The sequence below is a fragment of the Diorhabda sublineata genome, chromosome X (genome assembly GCF_026230105.1).
Source record: "Diorhabda sublineata isolate icDioSubl1.1 chromosome X, icDioSubl1.1, whole genome shotgun sequence".
NCBI classification, from domain to species: Eukaryota; Metazoa; Arthropoda; class Insecta; order Coleoptera; family Chrysomelidae; genus Diorhabda; species Diorhabda sublineata.
Window position 1 is genome coordinate 39,615,938 of NC_079485.1, and position 26,130 is coordinate 39,642,067.

Consider the following 26,130-nt stretch of genomic DNA (forward strand, 5'->3'; position numbering starts at 1 on the left):
TGGAATAAAACTCAAAAGCGGAAAAGCGGAAAATGAAGTGAAGGAACAACAGAAGCAAACAACTAAGGCTAATATTGTAGAAGTTTTTGAAAAGAGAAATATTGGAAATGGTTTCCATTTGAAGATATGATACTACATAAAACTTTTCCAATGATAGTTAAGCCGAAAATCACAATAATTAACTAGGTATGATATTTTTTTCTTGTGCAGTGGAAAATCATACCAAGAATTATCAATAACTGAGACAATTTCAGCACCAGTATAGATAAGTGAAGAAGTATAATACACAGAATATTAATTAATTCAATTTAAAGTACACAAAACTTTTGGATCCTTGAATGACAAGAGATATATGGAGAAATATGACCTAACTAGGTCATTAGAAAATATTATGATCAATCAAGAATCCATATCTTCAGTTCGGTAGAAATAAAAATCCAGGAAAGCGACAAAAAGTCGGAAAAAATTACTCAGTGTTTATCAGGACGATATGATGAATTCGATGATGAATAATTTGAAACATACTCGAGAAAACTAGTGAGGATAGTGTGTCCCTAGATCAAATGTGAGAAGTTCCATAATTAACATGATATTAAGGTATAATGGAACTTAACCACTTGTTTCATAGAAGTCATCCATCTCCTTCTGAGATTAATATTATTTGCACCTATTCCGTTTGATTGTGTTTGAACGAAATGTTTCCAACTAACAAAATCATTTATTTACAGTATATTGGTTCGTACGAAATACAATTATTTGTTTGTTGGTTATGAAAATTTGGTAAGTTCGATAAGGGTGACTAATCTGATGTCATCTGTCGAAATTTTACATAAATTAGGGTGATAGATCAATGTTTATACCGTATGAAGAAAGAAGAAAGACTTTCAAGTATTGATTAAACCCGATTTAAACCAGAACACAGATGATGCTGAACGTCCGGGACCGTCAATTGCTGCCACTACTACAGAAATAGATAATGAAAAATTAATGTCGTTGTAAACAGTCCATGTTTTTAAACTTTCGATCGTTCAGTATAGACGCTGCACAAACATTAGAAAGCGGGCATTTACTGTAGGCTACTTCATGTACTATAAATCGTTATTATTTTTACCAAAAAGTGTGAATTGCATATTTTTGAAACAACAGCCATGCACATATAATGAAAACCTTTATTGTTTTGTATGAACACGTCTTTTATTTTTCTAATCAAAGGAGGAGGTGGTTATAAGTATGTTGTATAGAATTTTGGAATCGAATGAGTTCATTTTTCTTTTTATGTACTAAATTGTAAGCACTTGATATATCCAGAACAACGGAATATAGATGCAATACTTGAAATGTGTCTAATATTTTCTGAAGGATCAAATAATTGAGTAACGCACAGAAAAAATTATATAAAAAAGTATCAAATGAAAAACGTTCACAGCAGAGAAAATTTCACATTCAAAACGAGTTTTATTTATCCTCAACAGTTACAAATATGATTGAGTCGAAATTTCAATGAGAGGAATACATTTCTGGTCCATACATCTATTGAACCCTGTATATGCGAGAATTTTAAAATTAATCTAGTGTATTCCATACATTTAACAAACAATTTATCGATCAATACTTCGGGGCATTTCTAATTCCTTTGTCCATAACACTACAGAATTTCAATTTCAATTCCGTTACGTTTATTTAATCTGATACAAAAAAATAATGGAAATGGATCGATTACTAGAAGGATTTATTTGTTTTTATGATTTAAATTCGTTCATTGAAACAATTCAAAATATCTGGTATACATAAATTTGGAATAATTGGCATAATAATTAAACAAACTGTATCAAAGTATAAATAATGCGATTGAAGCCGTTTATTTATTAATGATGTGAAATTTCCAATTGAACAGAGAAATGCTAAATTTAGGAATGTTGATGAGAAAGTATTTTATAAAAGCCTGCTAACAATGGAAGAAGGATAATTATAGCGTTGAAAGATTTATACGAGAACTTATTGATCTGTCAGACAATTATTGGCAAAAAAGTCAAACAATAAAAGTGAAAATTTATTCGAACTTTTCGAGCCAAAATATTTGCTCCACTCTGTGAAAAAAGGTACTTACTCTCTTTCAATAAACGAATTGGATAATTGTAGTGAGCTGTTAACAATTAGGCAATATGATAACAGGTTTGAGAATGTGATGTCACCAAGCAAATACATTACGCTGAATAAATATTGTACTGTAAACAATATACCCGAACAAATAGAAATAAAAACCACTAGAAAATCCTTGGAAGCTCGGAAGTAGTAAAAGGAAATATGGTATTGGAATTATACCAATAAGTTCCCCAAGGTCTTGATAAATCAATTTATCGACATTTTGTTATTCATAATTATTGAACTAGCCATATAGCTCAAGTAGAAATAGTACAAATAAGTATGTAAGAAGATCTGCAATAGATTAAAAATCATATTAAATTTGGGAGGGGGAGAAATGGATGTTCCAGCAACAAAATCAATATTTAGGTACTATGAATTCACTATGAATATGATACCTAATTAAAAAATAAATAAAATTGTTTTTGTTACTTAAAATGTATGACAGACGAATATATTCCCTGAAGAGTGAGTTTTTTACCTAGCAAATAGATTTAATGACACCATTTGAGGTTTCTCCGAGCTTAAAACCGATCATAAATCTCTTTTAGTTCTAATACCCTCCTGCATGAAACTGCCAATAAAATTTTGGTTAAATTACTTTGTATATACCCTGGTATTTTAAAACTCTTGTAATTTGAAATGCCATTGGGAATCTTAATTTTGTGGCTACCATGAATGTAACTGATATCAATATTATATCTTGATGAGAGAAAATTTTCGTTCTGGTATGATAATAGTCATCGAAGGTTTTTGTTTTTCATATTATCAGCAAATCTTCGTACAGTTTTTTATCTTTAGTCAGTTGGTAAACTCCATGTTCTATTTCTTGTTTATTGTTATTCATTTTTAACTATCCTAATTTTATTTTTTTAATGTTATCTAATATCCCTTTGGTGGTTGGTCTCTTTTCTATACATATATTTATTTATCACTTTATCTAAAGGCAGTTGAGATTTCAGTGGAATCTCGGTCTATTTGATTATAAATTATTAAGATACGCAGACGCAAATTCACAAAAAGGCAAGCTCACAGCAATAAATTTCAACTTTAGTTTCAGATTACTAGGTTGTGGTTGTTACCATTTTCCTTAATCGCTTTATACAATTTCTTCGTCAACCATCCATATTGTTATGCCTTCTTTTCAGAGAATACGTATTACGAAATATATAGAAATACGAAAAAAATTGATAATAATTTTGAGTCATCTCATTTTACAAAACCGTCCTACTTGTCATCATTAAAGTTGATTATTTTCTATATATTAATTATGAACACAGAATTTGAGTGTAAAAAGGTATCGATAAATGCTAGCATATCATTATTTCACAATTCAAAATTTTACCAAAACGCATTCTAACAATCAGATTCAACCCTACGTATTTGCAGAAGTGTTAACCATAAAAACCCGAATGGATAGGAAATATCAATCTACTCCTACCCGTGCTCCCGTAAGAATATAACAATAATTAATCAAATAAACCTGAAAATCGTTAGTCGTTCTGTTTCTCAAACTCATTCAAAGGATTAAAAAATATTACTACGCCAAAAAATATGTTCTTTAATATAGTTTTAATAAACGTCAGTCTCAAGCAAATCATGGCTCCTCTAAAATTGTGTAACTAGAAATGTGAAATTGTTAGTCAACTTGAAATTCGCCACAGTGAATTTAGTTTATTTCACATACAACATAAATTGAAGACAAAACCTTCCGCTATTTATCTGCTGATAAAAAAACTGAGACTTATCATAGTTTGCCTTCTCAAACTTCAATCTTTATTTCTTATGTTTTATAACATACAGTACAGCAAACCATACAAATTCAAAGATTGCTAAGTGATTCTAAGATCCCTCAATACTTCTTCTTCTTCTTCTTGTAGTAGGACGAGGTCCTGTCAGATCTGTCATCTGCCCTCTTGTGACGCCGATGTCCAGCTATCGTACCAGCGTTTGGGGGCCTACCGATTGGGTGGTTGATGGGTGGATTGAGTAGCCATTGACTATCACTGCCGGTCCCAAGCCCGGATAAAGGAGGAGGGTTAAGGGGTGAGGCCAGCAACCTGCCCCTCGTAAAAAGAAAAAACGCTCACAGAACTGTCACATCCCTCAATACCTAGTTTTTAAATTTATTTCGTCCTCTTGTTAGTAGGTTTATGATACATGTATTTTATAATTTGTGTTATATCTGAAAACTACTGCGAATCAAAATATTCTCTCATACACAAAATATAAAGTGGTGGTCTTAATATCCGAAATAAGTGTCTTTTTTAATGTATCATTAAGGAGAATAACCCCTAATCTGCGCAGTCTCCTTTATATTTTCTGGTATTGTTAGTGCTATTCTTTTCTTATTTTTCCATAATCTCAAGAAATAATCCAAAAAAGAGAAGAATTCCTGATAAGATAAGAGATTTATTTTCAAAAGTAAAGTCAGACTGCGAGAAAGTTATATCATTGACCGTATTAGTCTCACATACTATGAAGGTTGAACTAATCAATGAGAAAATAATTTAAATATGAGACTTTATATTTCTTATATTTCTATAAAATTTCGATAATTATATTTACTGTAATATTTCACAGAATAAAGTCTAATGCAAAGTTGTCCACAACTCGTCAATACTTTTTTATGTACATTTAAAACAATAGTTATGAAATTGCATCCGTTTGTTCACCGTTGCCTTGACAGAATGTAATATTGTCTTGACACTAAAAAAGACGATAGCTGGAGATTAGAATTCCCTAACGGTATATTTCAGGAAAGTATTATGAAAAAAAATCTTATAATATATTGCTTGCTGACAATAGTGATCAAACCTTGAGAATTTTGGGATGAATAAGCTCTTGATAATTGAAAATTCCACAATGTATAATGGAATCACTAAAAGCATTTCAAATATGTAAGTCAAACAGCAAATGAATGTGTAGAAGAATGAATAAAATGAGAAAAGATAATATGTGAACAACGAAAATATTGTTAATATCAAATTATTCCTGCAATTTCGAATTGTATCAATTACAAGATGTATTGAATAAAATCATTGAGTGATAAGAATTAAATCAGATTATTGGAAAAATACAGTTTTCAGTGTCCATTTAATACTTCGTTTCATGCGTGAAAAAACTATCACTTGTCCTCAGGTTTCACGAGGGGTTCAAAAAATATATTGATCACCTCAGTATTTACACGCTAGTTGTTGAATCTACAATTAAAAGGTCAAAGTTGACAAGGTATCCAAAGAAATTGAATATATAGTGTGTTCATAAAGTGACTTGACATGCTGATTTTTTGTTTTTTATTAGTTTTACAAAAAAAAGTTCAATGAAAGTTATTTCAATTAATTTACACAATATGCTTAACTTGATTAGAAGTATACAGGGTACACCAAAATAACCTAATAACACGTTTTCTGTAATCCATCAAATCACCAATGTAAAGTGATTTTATTCCCAAAATAATACTCTGCAGTCATGATCATCTTGTAACCTCTCTTTATACGGATGAAACTTTTTCTTCTCAATAATGTCACAGACGGATCCTGCACTGATAATATGTTTTATATGAATTGATATAAGTACAAAAATTTTCTATAAAACTCTGCAGCGCGTACAAAGCGACTGTAACAATTGATGTAAAACTCTTGATAGATTTATGGCGAATTTTTGAGTTCCAACAAAAAAGTCACAGGGAGCCAAATTTGGTGAATACAGTGGCTTGGCGATGAATATCAGTCCGTGTTTGGTCAAAAAATCAGTAACAATCAAACTGAAACTTATATACTGAAAATTATAAATTACAGTGTTTATTTTTTCTTTGCAGCCATTGGTTTTTGCTAAAAAATTTAAGAATAAAAAATGTTTTTAAATAAAACAAGGATTTCAAGTTATAATTTTATTCCATTTAACTCCATCTTAAAATAAAGTTTTGATTTGAAATAAAGTCAGGATTGCTAATTCCCTGTATAATGTAGTCCTTTACAAGTGGACGAAAATTACAGAATTTTAAATTTCTAGCTTCACAATAAATTAATAAATATTGAGTAAAAACTACGGTGATCAATATAATTTTTTCAATCACTTCATATTACACTGTATATACTGACATATAATATAGGGTAATGTTTTTATTATTTATTTATTCTTTCTATACGAGGGATGTTAGCGCTGTCTCGCACGTTCTTAATTTATTTAAATACTTTATACTAAGCTCAACCAACTTATAATAATTATTTAAATTTTTCGATTATTTCCCTATTTCGTTCTGTTCACTATGACTATTCATTATAAACTAACTAACTCCGCTAAAAAGAAACTCGTTTATATACTTAAAAAAAATTACTCAAAAATTCTACAAAATAAACAAATAAATAAATAGACCTTCCTAGAAATGATCTCAAAACACACAATGTGAACAATCGCCTGCTAATATAAAAACTTATATAAAAAAAACATTAAACGGGTCACGACTTAGAATTCCATTATACCCGGACGGGGCCGGCTCCGTGTCTAGGACGATATCGTCACAATAATAAAAAAATTTACATTTGAAGTATAATAATGCTGAATTCATTTTTCTGATCTTAAATAGTAGTCGAATCAATTTCGTTTTTTACATTACTTGATAATACTTTACTTTTCCACTAGTAAGCGAATATGAGGGAGTTGTACGGCACAATCATTTAATGAATAAAATAATAATTATAAAAAATAACAGATAGTGATAATGTGAAAAAATCTTTTTTATAGTTTATTTTTTGACAAAAGTGTCCCAAATGTATTATTCAGTTATAACCTGAATAAACTTGAAATAATATTTGTTGTAGTTAACGAAAATACTAAAATTTTGTAGGTGTAATTACTATTTATATTGAGATTATAATATGGATTGATTTTAGAATGGTAATAATTGTGAAAATCACAAAATAATAAGTTTCCTGTAATATAATGATAATTTCAATCCAATGCAGAGCGCTTTTTACTTTGTTCTTCATAATTTGTTTTCAGTTCCATTTTTCTTCATGTCAAATAGTATCCTTCCATTCGTACATATTCTTATAATGTTTTAAATTGATTCACTATTACCAGTATTCTGTGTCATTCATTTCGAACTGGAGAATATAAAGTTTTCCTACATCTAGAGATTCCACCAATGTTATTTAGTCATTACTCCATGATTATTCTGTTATGCTGGATATCTAGGTATTGGTGTGAATTTTATTTTCTACATGTCTGCATTTTTCCTTTCCACTTCTTCAACTTTATTGACAATGATGGCTCCTGGCCTCATCTAAAAATATCTAGTTATCATACATCTGTAAATTGTCTTATTTATTTATCTGAAATCATATTTGATTTAGAATATACTGTAATGTCTTTCTTATTTATTTATACTATTTCTATTCGTGGGGTGAATCAATAAACACTGTCTCACTAAACTAACATAAATAATCAATTTAAATTCTTCGATTACTTTAAACTTCGGTCTGAACACTACGACTATTTATTGTAAACTTAGTCAACTGCGCTACACAAAGTCCTTATATAATATATAAGTGTAACTAGCGCCCTCTATTAGCAATGTTAAATTAGAGTGCAAATTATAATTCCTCATGCTAAAAAATGTATAATTGCCAAGAGAAATTATTTAAATTTAAACTTTGAACACCCCGTATCTCGGAAACTAGCAATATTTGCAGAAGGCATGTTGTCAGAATCTACAGTTCAGAGATTGGACATTCTTTATGAATCACCCTGTATATATATATATATATATATATATATATATATATATATATATATATATTTATTATATAAAAACTGTAATCTGAAGGTATATGGACTTTTGATGTCCTAAAATAATTCTCAAAACTTCTAGAAAATAAAGGAACAACACAATTAAATAAAAAAACTTTCGTAGAATTTATTCAAGAGAAACAATGTAAATAATCCACCTGCTAAAATAACTTGTATAAACAAACATCAAACGGATTCCGCGATTTATAAAAAGTATGTCAAAGGCTCCAGGGTGGAGACGCGTTCGCAAAAATACTGTATCTTCTTTCAAGTCAAAAATAATTTGATTATCATTTTTTTTATTCTTCATGTCAACAGCTCTATCGAACAACTCCTCAATAAAATTCATTGAAAAATATTATATCAAATACATAACATCAAACATTTGAAAATCCTGATGATAAAATAGTGATCACAGATTTCGATTATTTGTAAAATCATATTAAGAACCTTTGAATATTTTTTAACGTCTTCTTCATGAAATTAATTGATCTTCTTTCCAATTCGTTCCTATTGTTTCCTAATAATTTGTGGGTGTCCTTTTCTTGGTGCTTTTCATTCATAATGAGTTTTAATTGCTAATTATATTTTCGATCTTCATTTTCCTACTATTTAAGTTCTTCTGTTCAACGTGTTAGAAGAAATATTAATTGCTAGAATCTATTTGTTCCCACATAATCATTTTAAAAGTATCTATTAAAATTAATGATTCCTAAAAATTTTCATGTATCTTCATGCCAGCTCATGGAGAGAATCTTAATTGATAATTGCTAGATACTGGAAACTATGGTTTATGAAAGCTCATCTTACATAACCTTCTCCAATTATCCTTCACTTCTTTAATTCCACCGTCCCCGTGGATTTGCATGTTGCACAATTTCCCCTATTCTTAGTTCTAATCAAGTTTCCTATTGAGACTAACTACTTTTAACCGAATTATAGCAGTCAAATTAATTATGGTTAATTTTATGACAAATATCATAATTCAAGAATGGGAATTATTAGGCAAATTCACATAATTTTACTAAAAATTTTGCAGCAACTTGGATTGAAAATATTTTGAAAAAATGTTTTGTCAGATACAAGATAGGTAACCTCTCACCCTCACTGAAATTATAATATAAAATACATGCAGAATCCTATGAAATTGATCCAGGAGTTTTGTGAATTTTTGTGAGTTGAGTAAACCTATAGGGCCTAGTCGCCGATAATATTGATGTCTACTTGACCAATGGTTCGCAGTTGGATGTGAGGATGGCGCCACTTAGCGTTCGCTGGGAAATGTTTAACTACATCTAAATACCAAATGCAACGCTCTTTGACATTGTTCTTAGTTGAATCTTAAGGTCGAGGGGAGTAAAACTGCTTTGATGAAACAAAATAACGTTTGTTACCTATTAGAGCTCTTCTGTATGGTTGTGTTGTTGAATTATTTTGCTTTTAGGTCTATATTAATTAACATTCCGTGTCAAACTGTGTATGGTTTGACACTATTTGCATATATATTATTCAATAGATCATGGATATCAACATTAAAATACAATCAAAGCCTTTTCTAACAGGAAAATTTAATTTTTACTTAGTTTTTCTTCAAAATTTAAATTAGAACTAAAAATTTTAAATCAAAAATGAAAAGTACACAAACCTGACATACCTCTTCAACCAATTTTATACGAAAACAAATATTATATCAAAAAGACATGAGATTTCAAAGAAAAAATCAAAGATATAGAAATTCCTGATGAATATATATTTATTTAGTATATATTAATGAGAAAATGGGACAAAAATAAAGAATATACAGAAATACCTCAAAACTAATTCATCCAAGCTAAAGAACTAATACTTAAAAATACTTCAGATATGAAAATGAAATATATAAACATATTTATGGTTGCGCTAAGGAGCTTCCACATCAAGTGTTATAACACAATTAGTAATGAGATCTTGATAAACTGCTGTACCAAAATATGAAATGGAAAATATAAATAAAAAATTCAATTCTTATCATAAATAACTTCAATTCATAATCGAACTCGAACAAAACAATAAATTTGATTTTCTTCATGTCACATTATTCAAATTGACAATAACATAAGAACCGAAACAAAACCAACTTGATCCTGAAGATAAATTGAATTTCAATTCATGTCATCCTTTGTCACAAAAAAGATCAGTGATAATAAGTTTGGCAGATACGAGTATAAAAATACAACTATGTATCAAATCCTGAATGTAGATGCTTAGTTATTCGAAAAGCAAAACAAAAAAATTAATATTATATGTCAAGTACCTTGTAATGATTATGACGTTGTCTACATATGACAGATATCTCATTATCTAGAAAATAGACTAAAAGGTCATCAATACGATAAAAAAACTGCATTAACGAACCACAAAATATCATTCAATTATAAAGATTCAAATATTCTTGAAACGGAATCAAATAAATAGAAGAGGGAATTTTTAGAAATAGTTCACATGCATAGGAACGAGCTATCAATTATAAAAAAACCTAAATAATTTAAGTGAAATTTATAGTTCTATTTTATAAATTTTTATATAACCACGAATAATTTGATAGACGGCTGCAACGTATTTTTGAGATGTAGAAACTAAGGAAAAATCATTTTTTCTTGTTAAAACAGATTTCTATTTTTATTTTGTTATTCATGATGTAGGTGATCTATTGATAAATATACACAAATTGTCATTGACAAATCATATTTTGATCTTAAACACTGTTCAGCAGACCCAGAGCTATTTTTCTGAACCAAACAGTATGATATGATATGATATTCACAGGAAACGATGTTAAAACTCTTATCGATAAACATATGTTTTGATTTTTGACTCGAGAAACTAAAATCGTAACTAAGAATAGTTTGGTATGTTCCGCCGATACATTACATACATGCAAAATTACTCAAGATTACTATGTAGCGTAGAATATTAGTGTGAACTCAAAAATCAGTTTTGCATGACTCTATGCGAGAATGCAATGAATGTAGTGTAAAGAAGTACAATTTTGTTGACGCATGGAACAATCGCATTCACAAACGAGACTATTAGACAGAAATAACTGAAGTTTTTTGATTGTAGTAAAATCTAATTTAAAGTTAAACTACGTTTTTTATCCCTTCATACATTTTTTTATATGTTTCCGAATACTACTTATATTTCATAGGTATTGACAAATAGCTGGAAAACTTATTTGGATGTTTTTATGTCTACATGAAACTGTGAATTATATAGAATATTGTGTTCATTCTTTTTGTGCTAGAAAGTTTTGAGAGTCAAAATCTTCTTATTATCTTATCTTATTATTGACGTAAATATGCGGTATGAATTTTTATACTCATATTCGTCAACTAAATTTGAATGTGAGAAAAACTTCGTAATATTTCTTTGTATGAATAGTCGACTTTATGGACTAAAATTTCATAATAAAGGAGTCGAACATATTAAGGCGTCTGCAAATAAATACTAGTTGTTAAACTGACCAAATACAATATTCTGCTGGTAGTCGAATAATCATCTCTATTCCCGCCAAAAAATATGAACTACAAAACAGTTGTGATACTGCTCACTAATTAGTGATTCCTAGAAAATTACTAGTGTATGATACCTCAGTTTAAATTAACGAAGATAATACTTTTCTTTAAATAGGTTAAAAAGATGAGATTGCCATTTGACCTAATTGGGAAATATTAGAGAATATCGAGATGAAGCTTAAATTCAGCTTAAAACTCTTCATCAACAAATTTTTTCTCACTAGTATCACAAAATCAGATACAGAATTTCAAATCGTTTTTAATAGTATATGTCATTTCGGTGTTACTAAATTCAAGTCATTTCATTTTCTTATTTTAAAAAAATTGGATTAATAGAAAATAACTTACATACCAACTAATAAATACGCTTCAAACTTTCACACATGACTTTAGACCACCCAAAAAAAACGTAAACAAAAAACATCGTAACCATAAACAAATTAGAACAAATTCCGTACAATATTCGATAACCGCTGTAATTTAGTGATACCAGAAACGTTGCCGGTTTATCAAACGCCCGGTGTGCATCTACAAGTCCGTTGATTGTGTAGAAGCGTCACGACGTTGAACCGACGCAGGCGTCTCTCGTGGATCTGTCCGTACGCAACTTGTACCAGTTTAGAGGGATGTCATGTTTAACGAAGGTGGAAAAAAATATTGGCTAAGTTTTGTATTACCAATTTGTCTTATATTTATGTAACTACGAGTCGAGAAAATGATATTAATTTCAATTTAACAAACTGAATTAATACTTAATTCGATTGATTAATTGAAATCATCATCAAACTACCGTTTATGGAATACTTAAGAACTAGATCAATAACAAAATGTTAACAGAATCATAGGTTTCTATAGGAATCAAATTTCATTTCTAATCAACAGGATTTAAAACTTGTGACGTACATTGATTAATTTGTGAGATGAATGATTCAGAGGATACATTTTCAAATGGTCCATTTGATCCAACACCAAGCTATTTTCTCGAAGCTTACAAAAGCAGAACGCTAATAAATTGCACATTTGTAAACTATGTTCAATGTCGCTAACAGTGCCTAATTTCCATAATATGTATTTATATATTATAATATAAATGTTGGATAGCTCCGTCAATGTAGTGTTTTTATGGTGACTAAGGCAGAACCATGGTTAAAAATGATTGGTATTAGATTAACATGACGGCTTCGTTCTGATAAAACAATTCATTATTTCGATAGCTACAATTGCACAAATTACGAATTATGTATGCAGAAAATTAACAGGAGTTTTACATTAGAAGTTGATTTAGTTCAGATTTAGTTTTTCCTATCAAACATATAGCTATTACTGTATAATGAAGAGTGATTGCTATTCTATCAACTTCTCTCACTGTACCTTGACGAATCACTCGATCGGTTGATTTTATTATTACAGAGATTAAAATGTAGGTTTTCCAGTCATGCACGTCGAAATCTTGAGAAGATTCACTCAAATCGAGTCGCAGGCAAACCTTACCGATAATAAATTCCATATTTAAAAATAATTATTGAAGATACAATTATTACAAATATATATTACATCAAGACATCGATGCCACATGCACCTTTCCACAGATGTCAACATAATTATGTGGAAAGTTCTACATCTAATCCGATATTAACTTACAATACTTTATGTTTCTCTTTTGTCTCAACATTCTCTGGTTTGGGCGTGTGTTTCTCAATTCATTATTTATTGGGAAGTTCAGATAATCTATCTACATACACAAATACTTACTTGTTTCTACAAATTTTTTGCTATATGACATATTTTACTGAAAATGATTAGAATAGAATACCGTTGGCCGAAAAGGAGAAGGAAGATCATATCATTGTGAGACAAAGGACGAGGGCTGCTACTTAATTTTTGAGATATGGCAACACTGATGTGAATATATTAAATCTTATATTGCCGTCATAAAGTTGGACATATTTAATGGAGAATGTACTCTGAACGTGTTGTCATAGAGTGCTATTTGAGTTGTTTACACATACTTGAAACATTTATCTTTGTGAAAAAATCTGCAATCGACTATGTGGGTCTTTCAAGACGAGTCAAATTCAAGATAAGTACTTCGAAGCAAATGGGTCGCCTGTTTTTTCGAAATAACTGGATATGTCGCGACTGTTCCATAAGACCAACGTAGAACGCTCAGTTCTGAATGTTACACTAGCATTTTCCACAGCAGATAACAGATTTGAAATTGTCAACGTTTTTTTACACCTTAAGCGTTAAAATCACATGTTTTGAAGGTACCTCGAACGGAATGGAACAATTGGTTCAAATGCATGCAAAAATTTAACAACTCTTAAGCAGTGGAAAAATCGAAAACCACATTATTACATACATATCTAAGATAGAAAGTATTATTCATTCCTAGAAATTGCGAACCGAATAGAAATTCGTTCAAATTCAGTTAGAAACCATAGAAAATACACATACATAAACGAGGTATGCGAAGTATAGTGGGAGTGTGAAAAGTGTGCAAGACGTGGAAGATTCCCATAAATATTATTACTCTGAGGATTTAAAATCCGGTAAAAGATCTATATTAAAAATGCTCTGGGAGTGAATAAGTCATTATGATTTAAGTTTTCATAGTCAACAACGTATGTTTAATCATAAAAGTTGTTTCAATTCTATTAGATGTTACAATGTGTACCTTTATCCTGTTGTTTATCATTAATTATATTTGTATTGTTAAGAATTTGATCGTTTGTAAAAAATATCCTTCAACTTACCATCGGTATACTTCTTATAACAACTGTTTGATTACTGTGACAAAATACAGGGCTAAAACAAGCAGATACTCTATCTACTACCCATTCAAATTAATACTGGAATGGATAGTATTAAAAACTGGAATAAACATCACGGGGACACTGAAAACAAAAATAACACAGTTGCTATATATTCTCTAGATTCCTAATTGGTCAAATGGCAGTTTTACATAGCACTTTTGACATATTATGATTAACAAATAGATAATATTCCAAGTACTAGCAGACACCATTCGCTCCGCCGACCCCCCCCCCTCAAAAAAAAGAGCTCTGTAATTTTAGGCCACTTATCGATTACAGACGAGCAAAGCATTGTGAATTGGTTTAAACAAATCTCAAATGATGAACCAGAAACAAAGGTGAATGGCCTACATTCTCTGTGTGTAGCACGAAATATATTTCGCTAATTAAATAATGGAATAAATGCTAAGGAAATAATATAGGGAATATAGGGAAACTGCAATCATTTGACAAAAGGTTCAGTATTAGTAGAAAATTTACAAAATATTTTTTCATGAGGATAAACGTATATATTTGTTATGAACAATATTCAGACACCTAAATAGGACTGAACTTCACATTCACTTTTCTTTGTATCCCCGTTCAATTAACTTATGACTATGCATTTTTTCTATAACTACTCCTAGAATCATAATAATAAGAAAAATCGTATCTACATTTTTCTCAGAAAGCAGCTTGTATAAAATATCTTTGTACTTATTTAATTCTCCTGATGAAGTGCACTTACATATCAGGGTTTGTGTTGTATTGACCATAAATTAAAATCACACTAGTCACTAAGTCACTTGTAGAAATCAAATGCTTACTTTGTTTATTCACAGTGAGTAATTGAGATTCAATATAATAGCACGGAAAAATATTTGATAAAATTCTATTGCATCATAGTAAAAAATGTTTATCATGAAAAAATCACCTAACTTGATGCTTTTTCGATTTTGATTGAATAAACGATAATAGATATGTAGATAGATAGTGCTGAAACGCGATTAAATAAAATTGTACTAAATAAATACAATCTGGATAAAACAACATTTTCAAATACATCTTTTAAAAACGAAAATAACCTATCTAAAAACTGAATCTGTCTCTCAATTTAAATTTGCTTTTATGAGGAAATATTGACAATGAGAATGTTACACACATATATATATATATATATATATATATATATATATATATATATATATATATATATAGAGTCAAGGGTGGTTGAAAAATTGATGTTATGTGCTTGATAAGAAAACTACCACGCCAATGATACTAGGAGCATTTGCTTATGCATAAGTGAATAACAATTACTAGAGTCAATATCATTTTAATTGCCATAATCTTATTTTCAATGTAAATATTTGTAGTTTCAAAAAGTAATGAAAAGGACAGCGAATATTTTTCTACAATCTTTACAATCTTCTATTGTATCATCTTGTTAAATCATAGCGAGTTATTATTATCTATACTGCCGAGAACAAAATTTCTTAATTTTTCGCTATAACCGTAATATTCACCAAATGTTCTATGTCTTGAAAATTCTGTAACAGTAATTATGATACATAATTTTAATTCTATATGCATATCAATAAAAGTGAAAAATGCTTTTGAGTCTGATATTAATGTTCTTAATGTGCAATTTCATATTTCTTTTATTTATATGTATCTTGTGTATCTATGGTATTTCAATAGAAGAGAATTGCACAAATGACACTTTTTTAGGAGCATGAGTGCTTTCTTTCTCCTATTTTTAGAAAAAAAAAACAAGAAATCAAGAGCGATTCGGATATTGATATTTTAGAGAATTTCAGACATTTGGTTTTGAACGAAGCAGATAATAGAAACAAGAGTTTTCTTGAAACAAGATTAATAACACAGTACCAAATTGCTTTGAATATATTTATAGCTAGATGTAATGAGATAATGGAAATTATGTATTTATATTAGCTTGGCACCTCTTAGAATTTCTCTTCACATCAAACTTCATACAAGGCTATTAAACTTGAATTGTGGGATTAATATAAAAACGAAACATTTTTTAGACTTTCTTTCCGTTAATAAAATTATAAAAAGCTTTTTGTATCGTCTATTGGTTATATTATTATAGAGGAATGTTTTTCATGTTACATTAAAATATTTAAGCTACGTGTTAATGTCTTTGGCCTACATATTCCCACTATTTACTGATTACAGTTTAGTAAATATGCGATAATCCTTTAGAAATTATTTCTTTTATAATGTTATCTCATCTCCATCTAACGTGATTATGCTCAAGTAACAGACCACAGAAGTATCATCTTATCTCAATGAGTTTCCACGAGACACGTAGGTAGCTATTTCATATTTATTTCAGGAATCATTTGAATATATGATAATATGTATTATGAATATCAAGTGCAACCGGCATCACAAAAATTTGTAAAAGAAAAATGGAAATTCAATTTGATGATGGGATTTCATTTGCACAACTCCCGAGAAAAGTCTCTCATAGCCTTTTAAATCACTCTGCGGAACAGCTACACCTGTCCAAAACGATTATATTAATTCTGTATTTATCATAATTTAGTATCAGAATTTGTTATTAGGATTGATTCTATCGATATAAATAATAACACAAAATAAATGAGGTTTATTGTGAACAGATACATAATAAATCTAATAGTGACATCGAAAAAATTGAGAAATTGTAACATACTCGTAATAGAAAACATGAGTTCATAATAATTTAAAAACATACTAGTCGATCCTTTTCAAAATTTAAACGGTGTAACCAATTGACAATTAACCGTAAAGTAACAAGGTCATCGGTTTTCTGGAATTTCTTAGCAATGATCAATGAAATCAAAAACATAATTATTCAATTAAATTTCATTTCAGTTGACAGTTTTTATTTTAGAATTTGAACTACTCGTATACAAGATATTTTTTATTGGTGACAATAAATGAATGTAAAATACAGTTGAAATGGATACAAAATAAAAATCTCATACCACTCTCTTTTTTAATTATAGTTAATTGGTAATAACGGCTTGTCTGATAAACTCTTCTTTCCATTTAGTTAATTGTATTCCAAATTAGTTCTAGTATTGGAAAAAATGAAATTGATATAGAAGATTGATATACTAGAAAATCTGGAATCCATAATTTATCCTGAACACACTATTTACTCCTAACACTAAAATAACACTCACAGTTAAATTTTTTTCAAAATGTTTCTATAACCGCGGTATCGACAGACCGGTACACAATGTACCTTTACTAATTATGACTATTGGTCTAGTACTAGATAGTAGATAAGAAAATAGTAATTTGTCAGATATTTCACACCTTATTTGAGAAAAAGGTATAGTAGAGTTAAACAAAAATTTGTAGAAAAAAATATTTAGAATAATGAAGATAGTATCTTTGATACGATGAAATAAATTGGATCATTATTGGCATAGAAATAAGCCCAAACATAAATAATCAGTGGAAAACTCAGGTTTAAGAGAGATCAAGAGAAATTGAAAGCTTTTACTTATGTCACATGTTCATAAATTTGAGAATACTTATACACATACTACCCTTTGAGTATTGAATATATCGAAGTAAACTTTTCACTTTTGTCTCCTCCATCAAATTTTTTCTATGGCATCTCATTGCAATTTACCATCGCTGACATTAATTTCTTTAAATAATATATCTAGGGACCCAAACACATGCAATTATTTCTGCTCTTTGTTCAACTCTTATTAATCAATTTCTTATTTTGTTCATCGGTTGATCATACATAGAGTAGAGCACGTGAAATAACTGAACCCTTTCTTCTAAGCAACGTTCTCTTTACAAAATATCTTCCTTCCCCTTCTCCCTTCAGATCTTCATGATATTTTATTTGACCATGAATTTTATTAGTCAGTGGATATACATTCATTGTCTTATATATTATTACATTAGACAAAACTGTCAATTCCAGAAAACGATAAACCTTGTATTTTGTTATTTAACTGGATATTGTGAATGTAGACACTTCAGTATTATCTAGTTATATCATGTGAAGTTATTTGAACATCCCATTCAATATCCACCTCTTTAAAAATACATTTCATGGCCCAACTGCATGTAGGTTAATTGATCATATATCAAGTTTCAAAAAATAGATTAATATTCTTCAGAACGCACACAATGCAAATTTTACTGTCTAATCCAGAAAAGATAGAAAGGTTATCAGAATGTTCATATCCTCTCATCAATAATTCTTTGGTAAAATTTTTTGGAAATAGCTAAAAATTTAATTTCTCTATATATATGAATTGAAGTATACTGGTAGTAGAGCTAATGTCATTTGTATGTTCTAATTGTATTCTAACATACAAAATATTTTAGAAATTTACCGAGGCAGTATTTTCCAGAGTATAAGTTTTACTATTTGGTTTCTCTCCTTTGAGGATTGATTGAATTTCATCTAAACTCTTTCCTTTGGTTTCGGGAACAAAAAATATAGTGAAGAATGTAATAAATATTGCAAATGCTCCAAAAATATAAAAAGGGATGAAAATACCAAAGTTATTTGCTATGCTTTGATACAAATTGATAGCAATCAACCCTCCAACTATAAACATAGCATCAGACAAAGTCATTCCAATAGCTTTAAGATTTGTTGGAAAAATCTCAGCTGTCACTACTATTGGTACTATGCCTACACCCACTTTGAAGACTAAAGCATATACCATTATTGAAACTATTGGTATCCAGCTAGCACTTAACACATCATAATCATACTCTTTCAAATTGAAATAGATCGCAATACTCAATAAACAAATTCCAGTTAATATACTGGAGAAAATCAGTAACGCTTTCCTCCCATAATTATCTATTTGAAGTGAAGCAAATATTACGGCTAGTAACATCAAAGCAGCAAATAATATAGCAGCATGATTATGATCCATATATATGCTACCAGCTGCTTCCAAAATTGAATGTAAATTCATGAGAATTACTGAATAGGCACATAAATGTTGACCGGCATTCAAGACAGTCATAATCACGATACCCTTTCTATTACTAGTAACTTTGAACAAATCCAAAAAGTTTCCTTTTTCATTTTGCTGTTTTTCCAAAACTGCCTTAATATCATCCAGTTCTTTCGTAGTCTCGCAGTAGGATTTAAAATATTTTATAGATTCTAAGGCCTCTTCGGGTCTATTTTTAGATAATAGGTACATAGCACTTTCAGGTACTCTAGAGAAAACCAGTAATTCAATTAAGCAAACTGTACCTCCAATTATAGAAGGTACATAGAAAGGTAGATAAGGACCCACGCAATAAACTATCAAACAACCTAATAGCATCATCACATAAATAATACTAGATAGAAACCCTCTAATTCTGGAGTCTGCTATTTCAGCTATGTAGCAAGGTGCCGCGACAAAAGCCATGTTTCCACACATTCCACAAAAAAATCTAGCTACGAAAATGTAAATCATATTGTTTCCTAGTGCTATAGCTATCCATGCTAACAACACAACTAATGAAGCTAGTAGTAATGATTTTTTTCTTCCTATCTTATCAACCAAGTAAATGGTGAGCGGTAAACCACAAAATGATCCTAATAGAAAAAATGTTTCCAGCAGTTCTGCCTCATGTATAGAAGTTTTGATGTGACTTACGTCACTAATAAGGTATGGAATATAGGGAGCGCTCCATCCATACGTCATACCGTCTGAGATCGCAAATAGCGTGCCTGAAAAAAATAAAACAATCGTCTAGAAAATCATGCAACATTCTTTTTCAATGACGCCAAATACTAGTTCCGATCAAGTTAATTGGTAGGGCATACAAGTTGGTATGAAAGTCGAACATTTTATCAAAAATCATTTATTAAAATCTGTGACTATGAATTCACTTATTTAATAAATATCAAGTTGACATCCTAATAAACTATTAGGCGTAAGAAAATATACGACTTGTAATATGTATACACATACATCTACATACATACTTCGAATCGCGACCAACTATTTCCTCCAAGTGCATTGATTTTTTTAATCAGAGGACATGATAGGGATATTAGAACTTTCATAACCTACGCTAACGAGTTGATGATATAATGGGACCGAAACATATACTAATTCTATTACTAATAACTTTGAACTTTTTCGTACTGCTGTCCAATTCTTCGGGTCCGTTTCTAGATAATAGGTACATAGCACTATCAGGTACTCGAAAGAAAACTAGTAATTCTACTAAGCAAACTGTACCTCCAATTGTAGAAGGTACGTAGATATGTAATAAATAATAAAGTACACACTCAATATACCATCAAACAACCTAATATCATCAACACATAAATAATACTAAATAGTTCTGGAGTCTGTGTTTTGAATTATTACATGGTTGAGGGGCAATTCAAAGAGGATTATGTGAATCATCATGAGGCCAAATAGCGTTGATGAAAATTTTATTAAATATTATTCGCGGCATAGAGAAAGTATATTTTTTCCGTTAAATAATGTTTTCTAAATATATTGCGAAACACATGAAGTCCTTCCTGCATAAATGTCATTTAAAAGTCTTTTCATCTTTAGACTCGTACAATTGCTCTCTCTATTTGGATAACTGTTGCTATTTTAAAGTATATACTAAGCAATTATAAATAAACACTTTGTGTTAACTATTGATACAATGAATGTACCACTACTACTGGATTATTAATGATTCCATATTGAAAATATTCCTGTAGTTGTCAAAACTGAAGTATGATTGATTTCGTTTCCAGTGTTTTTCTTGCTATTGAACTATTTTGAATGATAGGATATTTGTTGATATGAATTGTCGTTCTTTCCAGACTAGCCGTGACTGGAATCAACACGGCAACATCGAGGTGACAGCGACTTTGTCTTGTATGATAAAATACTACTTACAACGAGTAATATCAAAATTAACTGCCTCATTAGTTGAAAAAACGGATCGACTACACAAATGCTTCAAGCTGGAAAAGATCAGTGTGTGTCGAATGGTGTATCAAAATGCTGCGTTTGGTGGAATTTCCGATGAGATTCTCAGTGGGAACAGCCTCTTGGGGTAACACTATAAGCGTTTGTCTGGATTATTGGTTTGACGATGTAGTATCTTTTTAGCGACAGCACAGTCTAACTATAATAGTGAAAGAACTGTCACATTCATTTGTGTGCTAGTTGAATTACCAATTTCTAAAGAAAAAAGTTATATAGTTAAAATAAAAGTTCCCACCTGGAGAAGAGCATAAGGAACTGACATTCTAATCAACTAACTATTTGTAGGTTTTTCGCAAAAAAAAATCTGAAATCGACGGCTTTATATGGGAATGGCTTGTGTAATGATATATATTTCTCACCTCATAATTAAATTTAGTAAGCCGTCATGAATTTATGTTGCGATACAAGTCTTTCTAATTGCTACCTATCGCATTATTTAACTAGATATTAAATAAACCACGTTCACAAAATATCGTTCAACTCATCAACCTTCGGAAGATCTTAAGTATGTTTGGTAAATGTGTGAAAGATTTGTATAAACAAAACTAAGAAAATACCGGAATCTCAACTTAATTCTCAGTTCAGAAGAGAATATTACTCTAGAATTATCATACAAAAAACGCTACTTCTGCTAAACAGGATTCTACGGAGAAACCTTAAGGTCGAATCATTATAGTGTTTACTTCGTGCATGCTGTTCAGCTACTTAAATTTGAAAAAAAATTAATTGGAATGTTTTCCCAAATTTGTTTGTAAATATTTGTTGTCCAACTTAATCGCCTCAAGATATTTGGAAGTGATTAAAATGATAAAACCATAAAATGTGATTCATTCCCAACCGGTTTAAGTCACGGCCATTAACTTATAATATCTTAAAGGTCACGGTTGCTACACAATGTTTATTACAACATTGAATATTATTTTTACGTAGTTGTCAAAAAGTTAGTCAAGATCTGGTTATATATGTAATATTGATTCATAATTGCCAAATATATAACCAATGTAATTGATAAACTGTGTTGTTGACTTTTTTGCATACATTTATCCAATTTCATCTTTTAAACATGAGTTTTGCATATTCATACATAAACGAATCATTTATATCGTAGTTGGTATACGTCTATGTATTTAGTTACTGTCCGAAAAAATATTAATTCAAAATTCCACGTTATTCAGTTATTTCAGAACATATAATTTTCAATTCAATTAATAGATTCAATTAATATATATATATATATATATAATATATATATATATATATATATATATATATATATATATATTTCCAACAATAATCTAAAAATCTAAATACACAAATGGCAACCTCCAACTTACTTAATTGACCCCCGATTTCTAAACTTCACCTGATGTAAATCACTTCACAATAAAAAAGCAAAAAAAATTGTTCAAGTTACTTAACGACAGGAAAATTGGAATACGCCTGCTGAGCCCTTCGACATGATATAATATTTCATAAAAGAAAAAAATATTGTTAAAGACAGTTAAATGAATATTGGTTCTGAGTATAATGTACGAACAAATGAAAAAAAAATGTGTTCATATCAATGGCCAAAATAATAAGCTTTTAGTAAACTCATTTCAACAAAATTATTCTCAATTCTCTTGGTTGCGATAGACTGAATAATCTGATTGATATATTTTCATAATTTCTCCAAAAACATGAATAAACTATGTGCAACATTGAATATTATAAGATTCTAATTATCATACAAAAAAACTATTGTCAATTCAAGTCATAAGCCCTCCGTGCAGCTATAAATAATCAATTCCAGAATACCTAACAGATTTTCTCAGAATCTACATCCCTACAGAGGTAGTTATCGAGAAGAGAAACTCTGATTCAGACCATTTCCAACAAACGCATGTATAACCATACTACAATTATTTACATAATACTTTATATTTACTCCAAAACTCTGGGCTAGATGTAGGAATGGAATTGATCTGGAAATTCGCGGTGCTTTATTGAATGCAATCCACAATTACAACATGAGCTCCATGAGCAATCTCTAATAGATACGCTACGTAACTTTGACTGTTACTTCCGACCAAAACAGCATGTGTATTTCACAAAAAAAATTAATTCCGATCCAGTAATATGAGGGAAGAATAATAACCAATAAATTATCTACATATTTCCAATGAACTTTTATTACACTTTACAAATCCAGGAGTTATTCTCTTTACTACTCATTTGTCAAATATTATATCATTTAGTTAGAAACGTCTACAATAAGTTTTTCAAACTGTTTCCAATATTAGTTCATGCAAAAAATCTCACACTTGGTTCACAATTATCTCAAATAAATCTCATCTGGTTAATTTGAGATACTACAAAAAACCTATAAATTCATGATATTAAAAATGCCAAGAAATACCTGTAATTGCAGCAATCATTTGAGGATAAGTACATTTTACTAAATGTAGAAAACTATCTTCGTTTGACATGATTAGTTTATGTTCTAATAATATACGGTAATTAACGATATGAAACCACTTTAGCAGTTTAAGATTAAAAATGATCTACTAGAGTTCGACATCGACTGTTTCTGTTCAACAGAATCCATTTTTAAAAAGAATGGGTTGGTTTTGTTATAGACTAGGAACTTAACCGGTATTATGAACAAACTGATATCATGAAGAAATACAAAGCATAACAAGGTCGTATTCCTCAAGTTCGATTTGTAGGTTTGTGAATGAGTAAACATAAATTTATTCCAAATAATTTATATATATATATATATATATATATATATATATATATATATATATATATATATACAAAAGTAGTCGATTAATTGTAAGCATAATGTAATATTCCCGAGCTTGTATACACGAAATTCTATTTCTAATGTACACTCCAGTGAATGATCTGTTAACAACAGATAGAAAAATGAAACCATTTTCATTTCCTCCTTATTTTGACAGTGTAACTATTCGCTACGTCACCCATTTATTTTTATCATGCAGTAGGACTTAAATCAAATATTATAGTTATTTATTCTTCGTTGAATCCTTGATAAAACATACATCAGTGCTTCATATATAAAAAAAATCATATTTTGAACATTCAATAGATAGAAATATTTGTCCAATGTCGACAAAAAAAACGTCCTATAACAACGTGTAGCAACAAAATAATATTTTAAATAGAAGAAAAAAACAAGAACAACTCCAGAACAACTCATAGTATGTAAATGGTAAGATCGTCAGCAATAATCTAAGTAAAACATCGTTAAATGTATATAAAAGTGAAGTTGTATCATATTATACCGTGAACATAGACCAAATTTTTGGAAACGGCTGATACATCGAATATTTATATGATATGATAATATAATTACAATGAGCTGATCAGGTATACAACAAGATTTTATATGAAATGTTACATATGAAAAATCTATCTACAAGGTGGGCGATTACCTAATATGTAATAATAATGAGCTCGCTGGCATTAGAAATTCAAAAGAATGTTGGAGTATCTTCAAACATAACCCGAGTGAATTTTTCCGTCGTGCCAAAGTAAAGAAAATTTGGGTAAACAATTATATCGCAAAAACGACATATCAGACGAAACAATGGGCTTTATCCAAAGAACATGCTCTCAAGAATGTCAAAAATAACTATTTCGGCTAATAAGTATTTTATAATTGTATTATCTTCATCGATTATTTAAACAACGTAATAACAATAAATGGCCAATATTATTCTGATGTATATTGATGCCCAAATCAAGAAAAATCAACTGCATTTGTTGAATAGATTATTCTTCCATCAAGACAATGCGTCTGTCCATTTGTCCGCTATTGTTAAATAGATATTAGTTATAATCCGTTCAACTTTATTTACTCGTAGTTAACTGATCTTGTTCTTTAAGAACACTTTCGGCTCCTAAACTTACGAAAATGTCTTGGTGTAAAACAATTCAAGACAAATGAAGAGGTAGTGGCGGATACGAACGAATGTTTTACGGAATTCTCGAAAGATTAGTTTTTGAAGACTAGAAAATTGTGCGACTGAGCGTGTAGAGTCAGAAGTGACTTTTTCTTTACAAAGTCACTATTACGCAAATCTTCCAAATCAATATTCCAATATTTCTTCTTTGTCTGCATCACTGATTATTAATTCTACATAACAGCACAAATAACAGATGTAAAATAAATTTTTAGTGGATTTCTCAAATCATATATAGGTTAAATAGAAAATACCCAAATACAAGAGAGTTTTAGCCCCAATTTTCCTAATATTATTTCACTTTTCCATTTTTTGGTATCGTGAGCAAATAAATTTCCTTATTCTGACCATACCTACAATTTGAATATCAAATTAACAGTCAACAACAAATTGTAGTGCTTCCTGCAAAATATTCTCATCTTTTTATTTAATGTACTTGAATTTATTACAAGAACCACAAAAAAATCATCGAATTGAAAATCCTCTCAGACTATAAGCGTTATCATGTTTTGTACTTACACACTTAAAATTATTTTCTAATCTGAATATCATAATTTTTTCAACTTTCAAAATATTCAGGAAAATAATATTTACTTTTTCCAATGTAGTATGAACACATCATATAGATTAAGCAAATATAGTTAACACTTCTATGATCAACATGGGGGATAATTAGATAAACTCGATTATGTTGAAATGTTATCAAAATTCTATTATTTTTGTATTTTATTTTAATCAGTTTTATTGCGAGAAACGTTCTCGCAATAAATTTTCCTTAGAAACTGATGTTCTCAGATCCAGTTGCCAGGGTAACGTCATTATATGCTAACGTTAATCTTTTTTCAAATAAATAGATAGAAAAGTTGTA

The 26,130-nt window shown here is 29.6% G+C and overlaps 2 protein-coding genes across 2 annotated transcripts in view; both read right to left on the reverse strand.

Annotated features, from left to right (window-relative positions):
* LOC130451516 (5-hydroxytryptamine receptor-like) overlaps nt 1-12,357 on the reverse strand; it is a 161,341-nt gene extending 148,984 nt beyond the window's left edge. Inside the window, exon 1 of the mRNA XM_056790573.1 lies at nt 11,842-12,357. The gene's annotated coding sequence lies outside the window, so the exon portion shown is untranslated. The remainder of the gene's footprint in view (nt 1-11,841) is intronic.
* A 4,532-nt stretch (nt 12,358-16,889) lies between these two features.
* LOC130451517 (facilitated trehalose transporter Tret1-like) lies at nt 16,890-23,873 on the reverse strand. Its single transcript, XM_056790574.1, has 2 exons — nt 23,687-23,873; nt 16,890-20,015 (listed from the first exon to the last, which is right to left on the reverse strand). Exons 1-2 carry the CDS (start codon nt 23,754-23,756, stop codon nt 18,655-18,657), a joined length of 1,431 nt encoding a protein of 476 aa, XP_056646552.1. The 5' UTR covers nt 23,757-23,873; the 3' UTR covers nt 16,890-18,654.
* Between the last annotated feature and the right edge of the window lie 2,257 nt (nt 23,874-26,130).